At 40.1% G+C, this 17,159-nt stretch overlaps 1 protein-coding gene across 2 annotated transcripts in view; it reads right to left on the reverse strand.

Annotated features, from left to right (window-relative positions):
• LOC124788118 overlaps nt 1-16,725 on the reverse strand; it is a 436,861-nt gene extending 420,136 nt beyond the window's left edge. For both annotated transcript variants that reach the window (XM_047255255.1, XM_047255245.1), the window contains exon 1: nt 16,587-16,725. In XM_047255255.1, the coding sequence (XP_047111211.1) occupies nt 16,587-16,716 (130 nt within the window). In that variant the 5' untranslated portion in view covers nt 16,717-16,725. The remainder of the gene's footprint in view (nt 1-16,586) is intronic.
• Between the last annotated feature and the right edge of the window lie 434 nt (nt 16,726-17,159).

Here is a 17,159-nt window from a genome sequence, read left to right on the forward strand (position 1 = left end):
CCATATGTTTTTCTCATTATCTCACTTTTTACCGTTAAGTACGTTGATCGAGTACCATACTGAGTGAAGAAGTGTCACAGGATTTTTTGTGGTCCATCCTGGCACGTTATTGAAATGAGTTGGAGAAATCATACAAAATAAATATCTGGAAGGTTGGACAAAGAGCTGAAAGCCGTCTGTTCTTTTATCCATCCCCCCCCCCCCTCCCTCCAAATTCCCATTCCGAAGTCCATTATTTTAATCACTAACTCAACTTTTCTATTAGATAGATGGAAGACTATCATAAAGGGTGCATATATTAATTTCCACTTACAAAGTAAAGTACACGTATACGGTTTACGATGAGAGATTGTCGTGCTTTTGGATATGTTTTGAGACAATAACAATTACTTGTGTCTCATGCAGAACTTCATTATCATTTATCTTCAGTATCCCAAAAGTACCATTATCGAAACTTATACAGTGGCGTTAAAGAATGATATATGAATCGCACGTAGCAGTGTGAACCGTTCTGTACATATCGTTGATTTACACAGTAAGAAACAAACTATTTTCTGATAAATAAAGACGTTATCACTCTGGAGGATGGCAGAGATCCAGGAATTATTGAAAAGGTACATTACTCTAGTTACCAGAAGCAATTTTACAATAAATGGTGGTTGGCTTCAGTCGAGAAGGCTATTTTCTATAAGCAATTAAGCCGACATGCTTTTACGTTAGCACCTTCGAAAATAACAGAACTTTGAAGATTGTCAGTACCGACTGGTAATTGTCATTATTAACTGTAAATAAAGTCTGAAATGAAGTTTTCGTAACTCAAACTCCTGCCGCTGAATATATTGACGTTCGTCTGTGCTGATAGTTCCGTGAAATAATAAAATTAGAGTACCAGGATAACTATCTTTTGTTTCGATCTGTGCACGAACTTAGAGCGAACTGTGAGCTATTAATTATTTTAGAACGGAAACCTCCGAAATAAAACTGTTTGCAAATGCTCTCATATGATCAATATGCCGCTGCATTTGTGTATATCAAGCATGTTAATTTAAAATATGTAATACGTTAACCGATTGACTCAGTACGAAGAACATAATTAAAGGTCTATCTGTAAGAAGTCATACATTAATCTCCAAGACTGAATATATTCTAATCTTCTTTCGTGGTGACGTGGAATACCAAAACTTAGACAACATTGACAATGAGCTCTATGATGAATGGTAAATTAGGTTGGGGTAGGGGGTATAGTGGACACTAATTCTCATTTCAGTTGGTAGGGAATTGTAGCGGCAGCACGCGCAAATCGCTCTTTTCACTGCCGTTGCTGTAATAAGTTTCGGAACAGTGCATGCCGGTCGGTACAGTCTAAACCTCCTCTCTGTTTCTAATGGTGAATAATATACCTTCAACTGTTAAGGTTATACTGAAATTCAGTTACTCTAGTCTTCGAAAACGGCGACTAACAGGGCTTACATAACAGTACAACTAACCCTTCGTGTCGAATATTCACATATAGTGCTTTAAAGGTCTTCGGAATACTGTCAGCGTTTATTTAACTCTGAAAATATTTAACTCTGAAAATACGTTTTTCAGATTATGAGTAAGACAGTGAAGAAATGCCATTTAATGACCACGTAAAAACTTCTTCTACGAGTTTTAATGACAATTAATTACAACATTATATGAAATTAGTATATCGTCACTACTTTACTGTAAACCAACGTCACACCTCGGGACACGACATCTGTTCCAGATAAAAAATGCAGTGAAAGTCATGTAATGCAGTAATTTCATTATTATTATTATTATTATTATTATTATTATTATTATTATCATTATCATATTACCCCCCATGAACCATGGACCTTGCCGTTGGTGGGGAGGCTTGCGTGCCTCAGCGATACAGATAGCCGTACCGTAGGTGCAACCACAACGGAGGGGTATCTGTTGAGAGGCCAGACAAACGTGTGGTTCCTGAAGAGGGGCAGCAGCCTTTTCAGTAGTTGCAAGGGCAACAGTCTGGATGATTGACTGATCTGGCCTTGTAACAATAACCAAAACGGCCTTGCTGTGCTGGTACTGCGAACGGCTGAAAGCAAGGGGAAACTACAGCCGTAATTTTTCCCGAGGGCATGCAGCTTTACTGTATGATTACATGATGATGGCGTCCTCTTGGGTAAAATATTCCGGAGGTAAAATAGTCCCCCATTCGGATCTCCGGGCGGGGACTACTCAAGAGGATGTCGTTATCAGGAGAAAGAAAACTGGCGTTATACGGATCGGAGCGTGGAATGTCAGATCCCTTAATCAGGCAGGTAGGTTAGAAAATTTAAAAAGGGAAATAGATAGGTTGAAGTTAGATATAGTGGGAATTAGTGAAGTTCGGTGGCAGGAGGAACAAGACTTCTGGTCAGGTGACTACAGGGTTATAAACACAAAATCAAATAGGGGTAATGCAGGAGTAGGTTTAATAATGAATAGGAAAATAGGAATGCGGGTAAGCTACTACAAACAGCATAGTGAACGCATTATTGTGGCCAAGATAGATACGAAGCCCACGCCTACTACAGTAGTACAAGTTTATATGCCAACTAGCTCTGCAGATGACGAAGAAATTGAAGAAATGTATGATGAAATAAAAGAAATTATTCAGATTGTGAAGGGAGACGAAAATTTAATAGTCATGGGTGACTGGAATTCGAGTGTAGGAAATGGGAGAGAAGGAAACATAGTAGGTGAATATGGATTGGGGGACAGAAATGAAAGAGGAAGCCGCCTGGTCGAATTTTGCACAGAGCACAACATAATCATAACTAACACTTGGTTTAAGAATCATGAAAGAAGGTTGTATACATGGAAGAACCCTGGAGATACTAAAAGGTATCAGATAGATTATATAATGGTAAGACAGAGATTTAGGAACCAGGTTTTAAATTGTAAGACATTTCCAGGGGCAGATGTGGACTCTGACCACAATCTATTGATTATGACCTGTAGATTAAAACTGAAGAAACTGCAAAAAGGTGGGAATTTAAGGAGATGGGACCTGGATAAACTGACTAAACCAGAGGTTGTACAGAGTTTCAGGGAAAGCATAAGGGAACGATTGACAGGAATGGGGGAAAGAAATACAGTAGAAGAAGAATGGGTAGCTCTGAGGGATGAAGTAGTGAAGGCAGCAGAGGATCAAGTAGGTAAAAAGACGAGGGCTAGTAGAAATCCTTGGGTAACAGAAGAAATACTGAATTTAATTGATGAAAGGAGAAAATATAAAAATGCAGTAAGTGAAACAGGCAAAAAGGAATACAAACGTCTCAAAAATGAGATCGACAGGAAGTGCAAAATGGCTAAGCAGGGATGGCTAGAGGACAAATGTAAGGATGTGGAGGCCTATCTCACTAGGGGTAAGATAGATACCGCCTACAGGAAAATTAAAGAGACCTTTGGAGATAAGAGAACGACTTGTATGAATATCAAGAGCTCAGATGGAAACCCAGTTCTAAGCAAAGAAGGGAAAGCAGAAAGATGGAAGGAGTATATAGAGGGTCTATACAAGGGCGATGTACTTGAGGACAATATTATGGAAATGGAAGAGGATGTAGATGAAGATGAAATGGGAGATATGATACTGCGTGAAGAGTTTGACAGAGCACTGAAAGACCTGAGTCGAAACAAGGCCCCGGGAGTAGACAATATTCCATTGGAACTACTGACGGCCGTGGGAGAGCCAGTCCTGACAAAACTCTACCATCTGGTGAGCAAGATGTATGAAACAGGCGAAATACCCTCAGACTTCAAGAAGAATATAATAATTCCAATCCCAAAGAAAGCAGGTGTTGACAGATGTGAAAATTACCGAACTATTAGCTTAATAAGTCACAGCTGCAAAATACTAACACGAATTCTTTACAGACGAATGGAAAAACTAGTAGAAGCCAACCTCGGGGAAGATCAGTTTGGATTCCGTAGAAACACTGGAACACGTGAGGCAATACTGACCTTACGACTTATCTTAGAAGAAAGATTAAGGAAAGGCAAACCTACGTTTCTAGCATTTGTAGACTTAGAGAAAGCTTTTGACAATGTTGACTGGAATACTCTCTTTCAAATTCTAAAGGTGGCAGGGGTAAAATACAGGGAGCGAAAGGCTATTTACAATTTGTACAGAAACCAGATGGCAGTTATAAGAGTCGAGGGACATGAAAGGGAAGCAGTGGTTGGGAAGGGAGTAAGACAGGGTTGTAGCCTCTCCCCGATGTTGTTCAATCTGTATATTGAGCAAGCAGTAAAGGAAACAAAAGAAAAATTCGGAGTAGGTATTAAAATTCATGGAGAAGAAATAAAAACTTTGAGGTTCGCCGATGACATTGTAATTCTGTCAGAGACAGCAAAGGACTTGGAAGAGCAGTTGAATGGAATGGACAGTGTCTTGAAAGGAGGATATAAGATGAACATCAACAAAAGCAAAACAAGGATAATGAAATGTAGTCTAATTAAGTCGGGTGATGCTGAGGGAATTAGATTAGGAAATGAGACACTTAAAGTAGTAAAGGAGTTTTGCTATTTGGGGAGCAAAATAACTGATGATGGTCGAAGTAGAGAGGATATAAAATGTAGGCTGGCTATGGCAAGGAAAGCGTTTCTGAAGAAGAGGAATTTGTTAACATCCAGTATTGATTTAAGTGTCAGGAAGTCATTTCTGAAAGTATTCGTATGGAGTGTAGCCATGTATGGAAGTGAAACATGGACGATAAATAGTTTGGACAAGAAGAGAATAGAAGCTTTCGAAATGTGGTGCTACAGAAGAATGCTGAAGATTAGATGGGTAGATCACATAACTAATGAGGAAGTATTGAATAGGATTGGGGAGAAGAGAGGTTTGTGGCACAGCTTGGCCAGAAGAAGGGATCGGTTGGTGGGACATGTTCTGAGGCATCAAGGGATCACCAATTTAGTATTGGAGGGCAGCGTGGAGGGTAAAAATCGTAGAGGGAGACCAAGAGATGAATACACTAAGCAGATTCAGAAGGATGTAGGTTGCAGTAGGTACTGGGAGATGAAAAAGCTTGCACAGGATAGAGTAGCATGGAGAGCTGCATCAAACCAGTCTCAGGACTGAAGACCACAACAACAACAACATCATATTACACCTGTACGTCCTCAGAGGGCCACGTGAAGCGTCTGCTTGAGGTGAGATCTTCTAAGCCACCACACTTCTTTCATCTGCTCACTATGCATTTTCTTCCTTTCAAACGACCAAATTATTCCTGTCTTGACTTTCTTGACATCTTGGCTAACTTTCCATCTGAGTATCTTTTGTTTAATGTTTGTCTGTTTTGTACATCGGAGTCTGTTACGCCAGTATCCTTCAGGTCTTTTCTGACTTCAGTGATCCACTTCATGTTCTTAAAGCTTTCTGTGTACTCCCAATATCTGCTTAGTTTGTCGGTTGCCACGTATTCTCTTGATATGTCCGTAAAATTTCATTCGACGTTTCTTTGAATAATGCACTAGGTTAGTTATCTGTTCAGTCTCTTGTCCATTCCACAGCTTTTATCATTATTCTGACTTATTTACAAGTTTTTTCTGATGATTCTTCCCTGCAGTTTCCTGATTTTTCTAGTGCAACTTTCCGATGCGTGACCAACGTTTCTGACATGCATAGAGCTTCCCGCTTGATGGTAGTGTTGTAATGTCTCACTTCTACATTACGTGATATGCATGATTCATTGTAGTTGTTTCCAGTCGTCCAGAATGCTCTGTGAATTTTGCCAGATCATCTAAATGCCAGAGAGCCGATATCTAGTCTTTTGGTTTTCCTGCCTAGTCTGATTTACTGAAAAGGCCCTGTAGCTTCAGTTCTTTTTTCGCATTCCCTGACAACTGTGTCTAATAGCGTATTGAATAATAATGGTGAAATTTCATCCCCCTGTCTTACTTCTGTTCTAATCTCGATGGACTCCCCCATGAATTTAATTTCGATTTGATGTTTTTTAGTGTCTGTTTGATAATTTTCACTGTCTTCTCGTCGAGGCTCGTATCTTCCAGTTTTTGGATCAGTGATGGTCTGCCTATATAGTCATATGCGTTTCTGAAACCTACGGAGGTGCACACGATTTCATCGCTTTGTATCTTAGAACTGTCTTTAAATTGTGTATTTACTCAGTATAAGATCTCCCCGGTCTGAAACCTGTTTGGTATTCTTCTACCGTGTTTTCCGAATAGAAGTGTGCCCTATCTAGCAGGCACTGTGATAGAATTTCTCGTGTGACGTGAGGTAATGATATTCTTCTATTACTGTTAACGTCGTTCCTATCCCCTTTCTTATGTAAAGGGCGTAAAACAACGCAGTTACAGTCTTTCTGTATTACTGCATTCTCCCGTATGTTTTGTATGATATTTGTAATTTCTATGATTATATTCGGCCCAGCGTCCTTTAGAAGTTCAGCTATTATGCCATTTCCCCTGCTGTTCTACCTTTCTTCAATGTCGTGCTTTGTCTCTTGATCTCCAATTCGTCTGGTGATTTGACTTAGCATTTCTTTTGATCTCTTGGGTCCTAGGGAATCTTTCAGCTGATTCAGGACAATTCAGTTGTTCACTGAAGTGTTTCACCCCTGTATTTCATTATTATTATTATTGTTATTATTAATTATTATTGTTATTGTTGTTGTTTTATTTTACGTGAAGTTCTCGGGATTCGGATAATTATCACAATTTATTGAGAACTATTGAAACCGTCTGCTAGTGAAGCCACAGTCATTTTTCACAGCTCATCGCTATTGAGCATTCTTTCCTTGTCTTTATTGATAGAGTAATTTGCATAAAACCTTGTAATACGAAGTTGCACATATCAGACATTGCTTATTGTTGATTATATTTTAGGAGAGAATAAGGTTTTGTTGATAGGTACCATACATTACAAATTTGGGAGACGTAATATTCATTACAGTTGACAGCGGCGCGACAGAAGTCGCCCGTTGCAGTGTCGTCGCTGTAATGAGGTTCGGAACAATGCGTGGCGGACAGTAAATCCCCTCCCGCCACCATCTCTCCGCTATCGAACCTCTTCCTCTCTGCTTGGTTTTCGATATTTTTTAACAGAAAGTGTCAACAACCTACTTACATTGATGTCACCAAAGAGAATTAGTCTAATTTAACCCGCACCATGCATAGAGAACTGGTGTCTTTGGAATGGCTCCAGTTAGCGGTCCATGGTTTGTTACCCACCTAAGTCGATATATAATATTGAGTATTTTTGTCTATAACAGTTGACAAGACACATCTGTGTATTTATGAGAGAAATCGCCAGATCTGTGACGGTACATTTTAGATACTTCAGGTGGTTCCAGAATGGTGTCCCCTCCACAATTGAAAATAAAAAAGAAATAAGAACAAAAATATAGTGATGTAACTGATCTTATTAGCGACGAACACTTTTCTTACACGCCATTGAGCATGTCTCCCTCTTTCAGCCATGTTATCAATAAATTACATCACTATATGATAGTATAACCCCGTAACTGTGGTCAGAACATACAATGGGATCAACATGTCTTCACCATTGGTACAGTGCGGATATAAAGAGAATGTGCTGTTTTATGTGAGATAAGAAACCATGAATGTTCCGCCAGCAGGCCTGTTCGAGATAATCTAGCTTCCTTGCTTAGTGTAAGTTAGATTATGTTAATCCTCTTTGGTGACATCAGTATAAGTAGCGTGTTGATTCTTCCCCTTAAAAATTACAGGAAGCTAAGGCGCAAGGGAGAACTTTAATAGTGGATAGTATACCTCCATCTGCTCAGGATATTGCAAAATATTGTTACTGTTGCCTGAAACCTGTCGATCTGAAGATTTATGTATTTTCTTCGCGTAATGTTGGACATGTATATTCTCGTATATACAGCGAAGGAAAAACAGTCGCGATGCCAAGAAGGAGTTGTGTGACGTAAACGAAAGTTAGTAGATGTGTTTAGACATCTGAAAGGTGATTTCTAGTCAGATTTTGTGCCAGTCGCATAAGTGTGGCACTAGTAGTACCACTATGAGGATACAGATCAGATTTGCTTCAAATACCCGCTGTAACGGTCGTGAGCGTAAGTTACCTTGGAGATTGGACATTCGTGAGAATGCCTGTAAGACGACAAAGACACCATTATCAACAGCTTACTGAGTTTGAACGAAGTCGTGTCTTACGGCTATGAGAAGCTGGTTGTTTCTTCTGGGATACTGCAGAAAGACTTGGCAGGAATGTAGCCACTGTATATGATTACTGGCAGCGGTGGTGGCGAGAGTGTACAGTCACAACAGAAGAGTGCTCCAGACGGCCACGTGGCAATACCGGGAGGGAAGACCATCTTGTTCGACGTGCGGCTCTGGCGCATCGCGCTGCTTCTGCAGCAGCAATTTGAGCAACAAGCGGTGCCACAGTGACACAGCAAACTGTTACAAATTGGTTACTTCAAGGACAGCTCCGAGCCAGATGCCCTGTAGCGTGTATTCCACAGACCCCAAACCACAGCCATTTACGACTTCAGTGGTGTCAAGAGAGAGCTCATTGGAGGACAGAACGGAGGTCCAATAAAAGCTGGTTCCGTCTCGGTGCCAGTGATGACTGCATCTTCGTTAGAAGGAGGCCAGTTGAGGGCCTTCAACCAACTTGTCTGCATGCAAGACATACTGGACCTACACATGCTGCGCCTGCACTGCGATTTCGCATGATAGCAGGAGCACTCTCGTGATTATCCCAACACACCCCGGCTACAAATTTGTACATCAGTCTGGTGATTCGACCTGTTGTGCTGTCATTCGTGAACAGCATTCCAAGAAGTGTTTTCCAATAGGATAAAGCTCGCACACATACCGGTGCTGTAATCCAGAATGTCGACATGTTGCCTTGGCCTGCTCAATCGCCAGATCTGTCTGCAATCGAGCGCATATGGGACATCATCGGATGACAACTTCAGCGTCATACACAAACAGCATTAACCATCCCTGTATTGACCGACCAAGTGCAACAGGCATGGATCTCCATCACTATGGCGTATCTCGCACTTGCATTAACCCGCAATGATAATCACTTAAGTACGTTACCTAGACAAATGTATTCCCGAAATTTCATTACTCTACATTAATTATTTATTGATGTTGCAATTTTTTTTTCGTCAATGTATATTCCACAAGCCGCTGTAAAATGCATAATCCTCTACCTGCAACAGTGGAAATGTGTGCTCTGGTAGGTAAGGGGCAAAGGCGTCTTTCCGATTGTCGCTCAAGGCACGTTGTTTTCTGGACGTCGAGTTTGGACGTAGGTCGGGAGGCCTCCGTCGGGACGTTAACGGCCCCGTGCCGGATCTCCCACGGGCGTGCCGCAGCCGGCGGCGGCGATGTCAGTTCATTTTCCCACGGGGGCAGCGCAGACCACCTAGCGTGCATCTAGTGGCCGCCCAGGGCCACACCGCCAAATAGCCCGGCCCCACCAGGATGCCGGCCGCGCCACGCCGCGGACAATGCGCCCTCTCCACCTGTCCGTCGAGCAACCACGGGTCTTTTCTCTGCCTCGTGCCATTTGTTTTCGTTCTTTGCTTGTGTGTCCAACGTAGCGCGTGTACCAGAAGTTTCAGTTTAGGGAAGATCTTCCTTATTTAAAGTACTTTATCTTGCTCTACGCACAGAAGAATAATCTGTAATGTGAAATGCTATGGCCCTTCCGCACGTAAAATATGCATTTCATGGTGAGTGTTGTTTCAGGAGACAGGAAAGCGCGTATCATGCGACGCAATAATGTTGCTGATGCCGAAGACAAGGAAGTAAATTTATGATACCAGTTATCGCCATATCTAGATGCTCCCTAAAAGATGAGGTTATGTTAAACATCTCTGGATCTGATTTCTTTCCTTGGTTGCTCTGTTAGTCAGAACTTTGTAAGATCGCGTTATCGTGGTCGAACGAGGTGGAGTAGTATTCCAATATTCCAAACACGCCAGAGTCAAATTTCTGTCTGGCTATTCTGATTCAGAATATCCGTGATTTTTGTAACTTGTTTCAGGAAGATGACGCGATAGTTCTTTTCATTGAAACCACCGTCGATTTCACTATCGAGCTAGTGCTCAATTTCTAATTGCTTCTCTGTAGACGGAAGCACTGATTTTCTTTCCTATTTTATTACTTCCTCAGCTACAGTTACACCGCAAAAATACACCATTATCACTCAGTAAACTTATCAGGCCAACCATACTATACAGTCAGTCTGATAGCTAGGTGGCTGCCTATAATCAATCTTTTCTTCCTAATATGTGTCAGAAACTCATTAAGGAAGATTATACAATTGCTATCCTTCTGCGTATATTTTCTGTGAAATATCAATCTATGAAGACCACGCTGATCCTCATCGTCAGATTTGTGTAAGGTTCCGTGCTGCAACCTCTCCTAACCCCACTTGGTACCATGCCTGAAGGCAAGACTTTAGAGTCCATCCAAGTAGCAACGTCATTTGTATACGCATTGTAGTCTCGCTATTTTCGTAAAATTATCATTTTTCACTGAGACGATAAGTGGTGACCGTACTGAATATCGTCTTTTCTAATTGTTTTCAGTTGCAGCAACGTTCTCGCTTTTCATCAACAGGGTGTCATTTAGCAGTGAAATGCACACAAAACAACTTTAATGTTGTAGAAAATAACGTTGCTGTGCTGAGTTTAGTGCGGCACAAGTATCTGAACTTCAGTCGCAGCTCTGATCAGTTATAGTAAGCTTTTATCTGCAGGAAACATTTGTCCGTTCTCACGAGCAATAAGTTTCCTGATGATTCGACATAAAAGAAATAACTTTATATGATGTCCATGAAGCACAGATATCTAGGGTTACTAAGTCACTTCTTAATCCAGTAGTATCTCTCTAACTAAACACCTGTACGGTACCCTCTTGAAGACTTTTCACTGACAAGCCCCAAAATGGAATGGCAGCCATTTAAATTTATTTATTCACGTTATTAAGAAATGAACCTATGTATAGTGTTATTTACAATAGTTTATGGTATAATATTCAAATATTTGAAAGAAGTAAAGAACGTAGAAAAAAACCAGAGAAAAAAGTTCATCAATTCGCAAATATAGTAAACAACGGGTAATTCTAAAACAAATTCTAGCTAGTTTAAAATGATGTAAATCGTTAGTTGTACTTATATGGCGACAAGTTTCCGGCGTTTCAGTAGCATGCAGCTGTTAAAAATTGTTGTGTGAAAGGAGAATAGTGTGTTCTTAACGTACCATAATTCTTCGATATAATAACAGGCAAGAAGCACTATTAGATATGAAGTCTTGCTCTTTCGTAACACGAGACGGGAAGAGAACAATACAGAGCAGCAGCTCTCGTATGCAGCGATTCCTGCGCGGACAACACCAAAGACATCAGCGCTTGACTGTGTTCGTACAGTACGTATTCGAAAGAGTCAGCAAAAGAAAGATAATGAACTGTTAATAAACTCTAGAACTTGCTGAATCTTTTAATGTTTGCGGTAACATGGTACCGTGTAACAAGAATTATTTGTAAGGGATAATACAAAACCGAATGCAACACGCGTGACAGATAGACCGAGAACGGATGCTGTTGCCCGACTTCCCAGTTTTGCGTACAGTGTATGCGATGTGGAGCACGCTGATAACTGATGTTGATGTTAGATGTTCAGCTACTCTTCAAAGACGCTGATTAGAGGTGGCACACTGAGATCTCTGCAACTCTGATAAAATAATTCTCCCTATTTGACAGCCCTCGTTTGGATTACCTCTTATTGTGGAACTGTAAGAACAGTCAGAAATTATGTCATAGTGAACGGGGAGGAAGGCTAGTGCCATAACACGAAACCATTGTGCTGTGGCTGAAATAAGAAAAAGAGCCGGCCTCAGTCAAAAGCAATTTGTTGTCCATTTACCCTTTTCGAATGTATCAAATTTGATGTATTGCTTGAAGTATACTGCAGAGACAATAAAATTTCCCGAGAATAAAATGTGACATATTTTGCTAATTTAGCTCGCTGCATATAAGTATCATTTAATTTATATCAACCGTGACCAATAAATGCAAACAAGTATCTTCGTCATATTTCAAAGAACTACTGAAAACAAATTTATGTTAGAAAATGGTTCAAATGGCTCTGAGCACTATAGGACTTAACATCTGTGGTCATCAGTCCCCTAGAACTTAGAACTACTTAAACCTAACTAACCTAAGGACATCACACACATCCATGCCCGAGGCAGGATTCGAACATGCGACCGTAGCAGTCGCGCGGTTCCGGACTGCGCGCTTAGAACCGCTAGACCACCGCGACCGGCAAATTTATGTTAGTTAAACCAGTTCCTAAATATATTGTATGCCACTTGTTGCCCATTAGAATTTCATTTTTCACTGAGTTGTGTGTATACTTCCAATCTTGTGCAGAACGAAACAAATAATTTCTTCCTGGATTATGATGCCCGAAGACGCAAACTCGATATATAGCGCATACCTCATTTTAGTTCGGTAATTATTTAACAGTTTAAACCCGTTGTGTCTGAATTACAAACAAGCTATGATGGCAAAGTTCTGTTTCCATTTATTTCTTTTTTTTTTGGTAAGATTTCATGTTTTTCATTATACATCTACCCCATGTTCTTCTCCAACTGGACGTGTATCTCCTTTGTAGTAAATAACTCTGCAGTCGTCAAAACTGTAAACTTTAATCACCACATCTTTCTTTATCAGAAATATTGTTTGCTGTTTGGCATCATTTGGCATCATCGCCCTGTCAGGCTTCATGTCAGAACAGTTGTACATTTTGGTACTATTCAGTACGGCGTGACAAATTCAGAGTTCGAATTTTGAAAGATATCGACCTATTCTCCAACAACATGTTGCTGATTTTACTAATAGGCACAGATCAGGGTTCGGTTCGCGGGGTGTGGTTACGGTTTAATTTGAAATTGGATGCAATTTTGACATAATTACATCATAGCTTAGTACATCGATTTGCACAACTTCCAATAAACTGCGTATTAAAAGCAATCGTCCGAAAATTTTAGATGTGGAAGTGTTATGCCATTGATTTAAAAGCTATAACAGTTACAAACTCACACAACTCTGACAACATAAATTACACATTGTAAAACCGAATAGTGCACTAGCCGTTATAAGCATTTCACTTAGCAGTGCACCTGTGAATACAATTCCATAGACTGTGGCTTTGGAAGCGCATAAATTGGGATAATGCTGTTTCTTTCAGTCTTTCCCGTCATCGGTCGGGTAAGTTAGTTCGTCTATCTGTAATTTTTTCCTTAGTAGAGGGTACTCCCCTTTTTGCCTTGGCGTACTTCCTTTTGATCGCCGGTTGCACCTACAAACTTACGAACCACGTCGGATTTGTTTGTTTTTGGCAGCAGATGCGATCAGCCTGTGACTGACGCTTTACTTGCCTGAAATGTTTTCTGCACTTGGTCAGGCCGCAAGTCCATCAAGGCAAACAACTGAAAAGTATCCTGTTTTAAACGCAGATTTTAATTCCTTGCCCTTTTCATGCTACCTTACTTTCTGAAAGTTATGTCAGAAAGAAATCGAATTTTTTTCTGAACTGCTCTTTGTGAGTAAGTGTGAATGTGACCATGGAGTACATGACCCGACCCTCCGCTTTCCCTTGTATCTGCGCCTGTGAAGGTCTGAACTCCACCCAAGTTCGCCGCTTAAAATCAAAGCTGCGGGAATACCAGATGACGCATCACAGTAGAGTATTTCTTTGACTGAACTCATAGAGAGCGCCAGCTTAACAATAATACGGTTCAAAGCCTCCCTGTCCCGAGGTAACAGTTGACGTCGGTATGAATAAAGGAATTAATGTCGGAAACCATTCCAGTCAACAGGTAAAAACTGGATTTAATTCAGTTTTTAACTTAATAACTGGTTGTATTTTCTCTTTTAAGATTTTAATTTTTGTCAGGCCATAGCTATTTTGCGGAAATTGATGAGTAAACCATAAAGCTGCTCAACACTTTTTCACGCTGCTAATGAGAGAAAAAGTAAAAGAAAAGGAACTGAACCCAAACAGAGGAAGGTTAACCGTTTCCGTATTACTGAGATTTGTCCTTCTCGTCCATCTGTTGTCCGTCTTTGTTATTACACTGTGCCACAATTAATTACTAAGCTGCTGCTGTACGATCTCATCAAAGAACGCGGATGAAATACAAATTACATATTACACTTATGCATCCCTTTCTGTGAGGACAAGGAATAGAAAAGTTTGATTAAGATGTACGAGAAGTCAATACACAGCTAGGAAATATTCACTAGATTTAGTAGCTAAATATGCAAATTTATTTGATAAATGTTACGACGACAAAGTTTACTTCAACATATAGCTGTCCAAAAATTACAAGTTAATCATCCTCCTATATAGAAAATAACTGAAAGGATTGTTTCACAATTGAAAGTATAGTTGAAGATTTGCAATAGTGAAGGGCTAGTCGCGTTTTATTTTTTTATAAGCAGTGAACGTTTACCACTTATTTAATAAAGTTTAGTTTTTTCATCTATTTCAGACGCTTAAGTTTTCTTTGATATATATTTTATGCCGATGACATTTTTATAGCTGATGCAATGAAACAATTATTTCCTGTATATCAGCAGCTATAGTTTTCATTTTGCGGTACGCAGTAATCTTACTTAACATTTCTGGCGTTGCTTACTAAAATTTGTTGCTAAATTTGCTTCCTAAAAATTTATTTTCCTGTCTCTGTTCAGACTTCCTTTACTGTTAAAGTAGTCGCTATATCAATCACTGTTGACCTTAGATTTACCAACTTTAGTGTCAACAAACTGGTGATACTTCGTAGTTGATTACAACGGATCACCTGTGTTAATCGATGCCTTCATCTCATTCTATAAGATAGTCACAATAAATTCGTTGTTCTTGGACAGTTGTGTGACACACAATTGGGAGGTTACTTCCATATGTGATAAAGACTTATATGAAATAATTCTGACCAAACTACTTTCTGGTTAAGTAATTACTTTGTAGAGGACAGAAGAGAAGTTTTATATATCGGTATACTGCTACCTTCGGCAGTACCTTATGTGTTTGATTTTATGTCAACTCGGATTTTCGACCCTTAAGCAGGAAAAAAATCTTACCTATTATTAATACCTCTCTTAGTAGTACGCCTATGAGATTCGAGTAATTTCTCTGCTGCATGCTCCAAGACGTATTAATTGAAATTTGTCAGGTAAATTTTGCATACAATTAAAAAAAGTTCTGTTTTGTGAAGTGAGTGTATAAACGTAATTACATGACTGTATGATGCTTTGAGTACCACGTTGTTACTGGAGTAGAGGATGGAAGATGGTCATACAGCTAGTACCAAACAGATTATGTTCATAAATATGCTCTAGATTTAGATATTCGATTTACAAAATTATTGCCTGGTAATAATGTTTATTGTTAACAGCTTATAAAAATCTTCTTTATTCTGACACTTCAGTTATACCACTACGGTAATTTTTTGTGAGAAACATAACTTCATTGCAGTTCTGTGCATCGAGTACTTTTTGACCAACTTACACACAATTTACTCCACAGTTTTCAGAGAGCTGAATAACTGTCATGTAAATGACATATCATGCGATTCTTATTGCTACTGTTATAATTACGAGGAACTACTTGGAACTGAATTTCGTTTTCTCCTCCATTTTCAAGGAAAAACCTGTAGCTAGACATAGAAAGTCAATGCTAATTCAGCTGTTCACCGGAGACCTCAACGTCTGGTCAGAGCAGGAACTTCTTTCTTGCGTGTTACAGAAGAATTTCAGACCATGACAAGTGCTATATTGTCTGTGTTTCCTTCATTTTTAACTCGTCTGTGAACTTCCCTGTGTAGACATAATACCTTTATCTGAGAATGTAGCCAGTTCTTTCTGTGTGTTTAACGAAAAGATTAACATTATTATAGAGTTTTGCGTGAGGAGCTACTTCATGTTGTTTGTTTCTTCCTAGTCTCTACCCACACGACCCTAATGCCGGTGTTGCTTTTCTATATATGCTTTATGTATTCTAATTTTTTCATCTGAAACAAAATTATTACGATTTTTTTTAGCTTCATTTGATATTCGAGGTCTCATAAGTACAAGCTCTATGGTTTTTGTTTCTTATTCGAAGTGGAAGGAAACAAAATTTTACTTCGTACAGATAGATCATCTCACCGAAAGTGATGTATTTACTTTGATATTTCTAGTATCGTTGTGGTTTTCATTTGAGATACTTTCTTTCGAAACATGTCAACTGTGAGGCACGTTTATACATATCATCGACTTGACATTTACCATAGACAAGATATAAAAACAGTGTAAGGACACAGTTACACATTTTAGGAAATAAAATGTTTTTCTTTACTTCCAATCTTATCACCACCTAATTTTCATTTTTTGGAGATCCTAGGTACCGTAGTTTCGACACCGAAAGTAAGTTTTTAAAGTACTGTATCAAAGTAACAAGGGTTGGTTTTCTGTGTAAACCCCGGGGGTAAGTTGTTAGGAAAGAGAGTGCACAGTGGACACCTAAGACGACTTACCGACCGTTGCTGCTTCACTGAAAGTCAGTACGGAGAGGGCAACGAGGACGAACAGGACGGTGGAGGCGACGGGCAGCGGTAGCCCCAGCTGCGAGAGCGGGTGTCGAGCGCTGGAGACGGTGGCCGCCATCGCCGACCCAGCGACCGCGCGCACTGAGCCTCCGAGCCGCGCCGGGGGCCCGCGACAGCAACACGCCGTCCGCCGAGGAGGGAGCCGTCCCCTCCCCTCCCTCGCACGCAGGGCGAGCCCTTAAACGCGTGCGGGGCGAACAACACGCCACAGCTCCCACCCACTATATCCCGGAGAGTGTGCAACTCCGCTCGCGTTTCCCACCTGCTGCTGAACGAGCGGCAGCGCACTTCCACCTTATGTCCTAAAAACTAGCTAATAATACGGAAATTTCTATTTTTAATATTTACCTTAATTGTCTAGAATAGTTTCGATATTTTGCATGAGTCAAACATTTTGCTCAACGAGATGGAAAGCTCCATTAGTAAATTAAAAGGCAATATTTTGGTTGTAGCATGCAGTTATCTACATCTATGTTGTGTGGCGGAGGGTATTTTGTGTAC

Source organism: Schistocerca piceifrons, chromosome 1 (assembly GCF_021461385.2).
Source record: "Schistocerca piceifrons isolate TAMUIC-IGC-003096 chromosome 1, iqSchPice1.1, whole genome shotgun sequence".
Lineage (NCBI taxonomy): Eukaryota > Metazoa > Arthropoda > Insecta > Orthoptera > Acrididae > Schistocerca > Schistocerca piceifrons.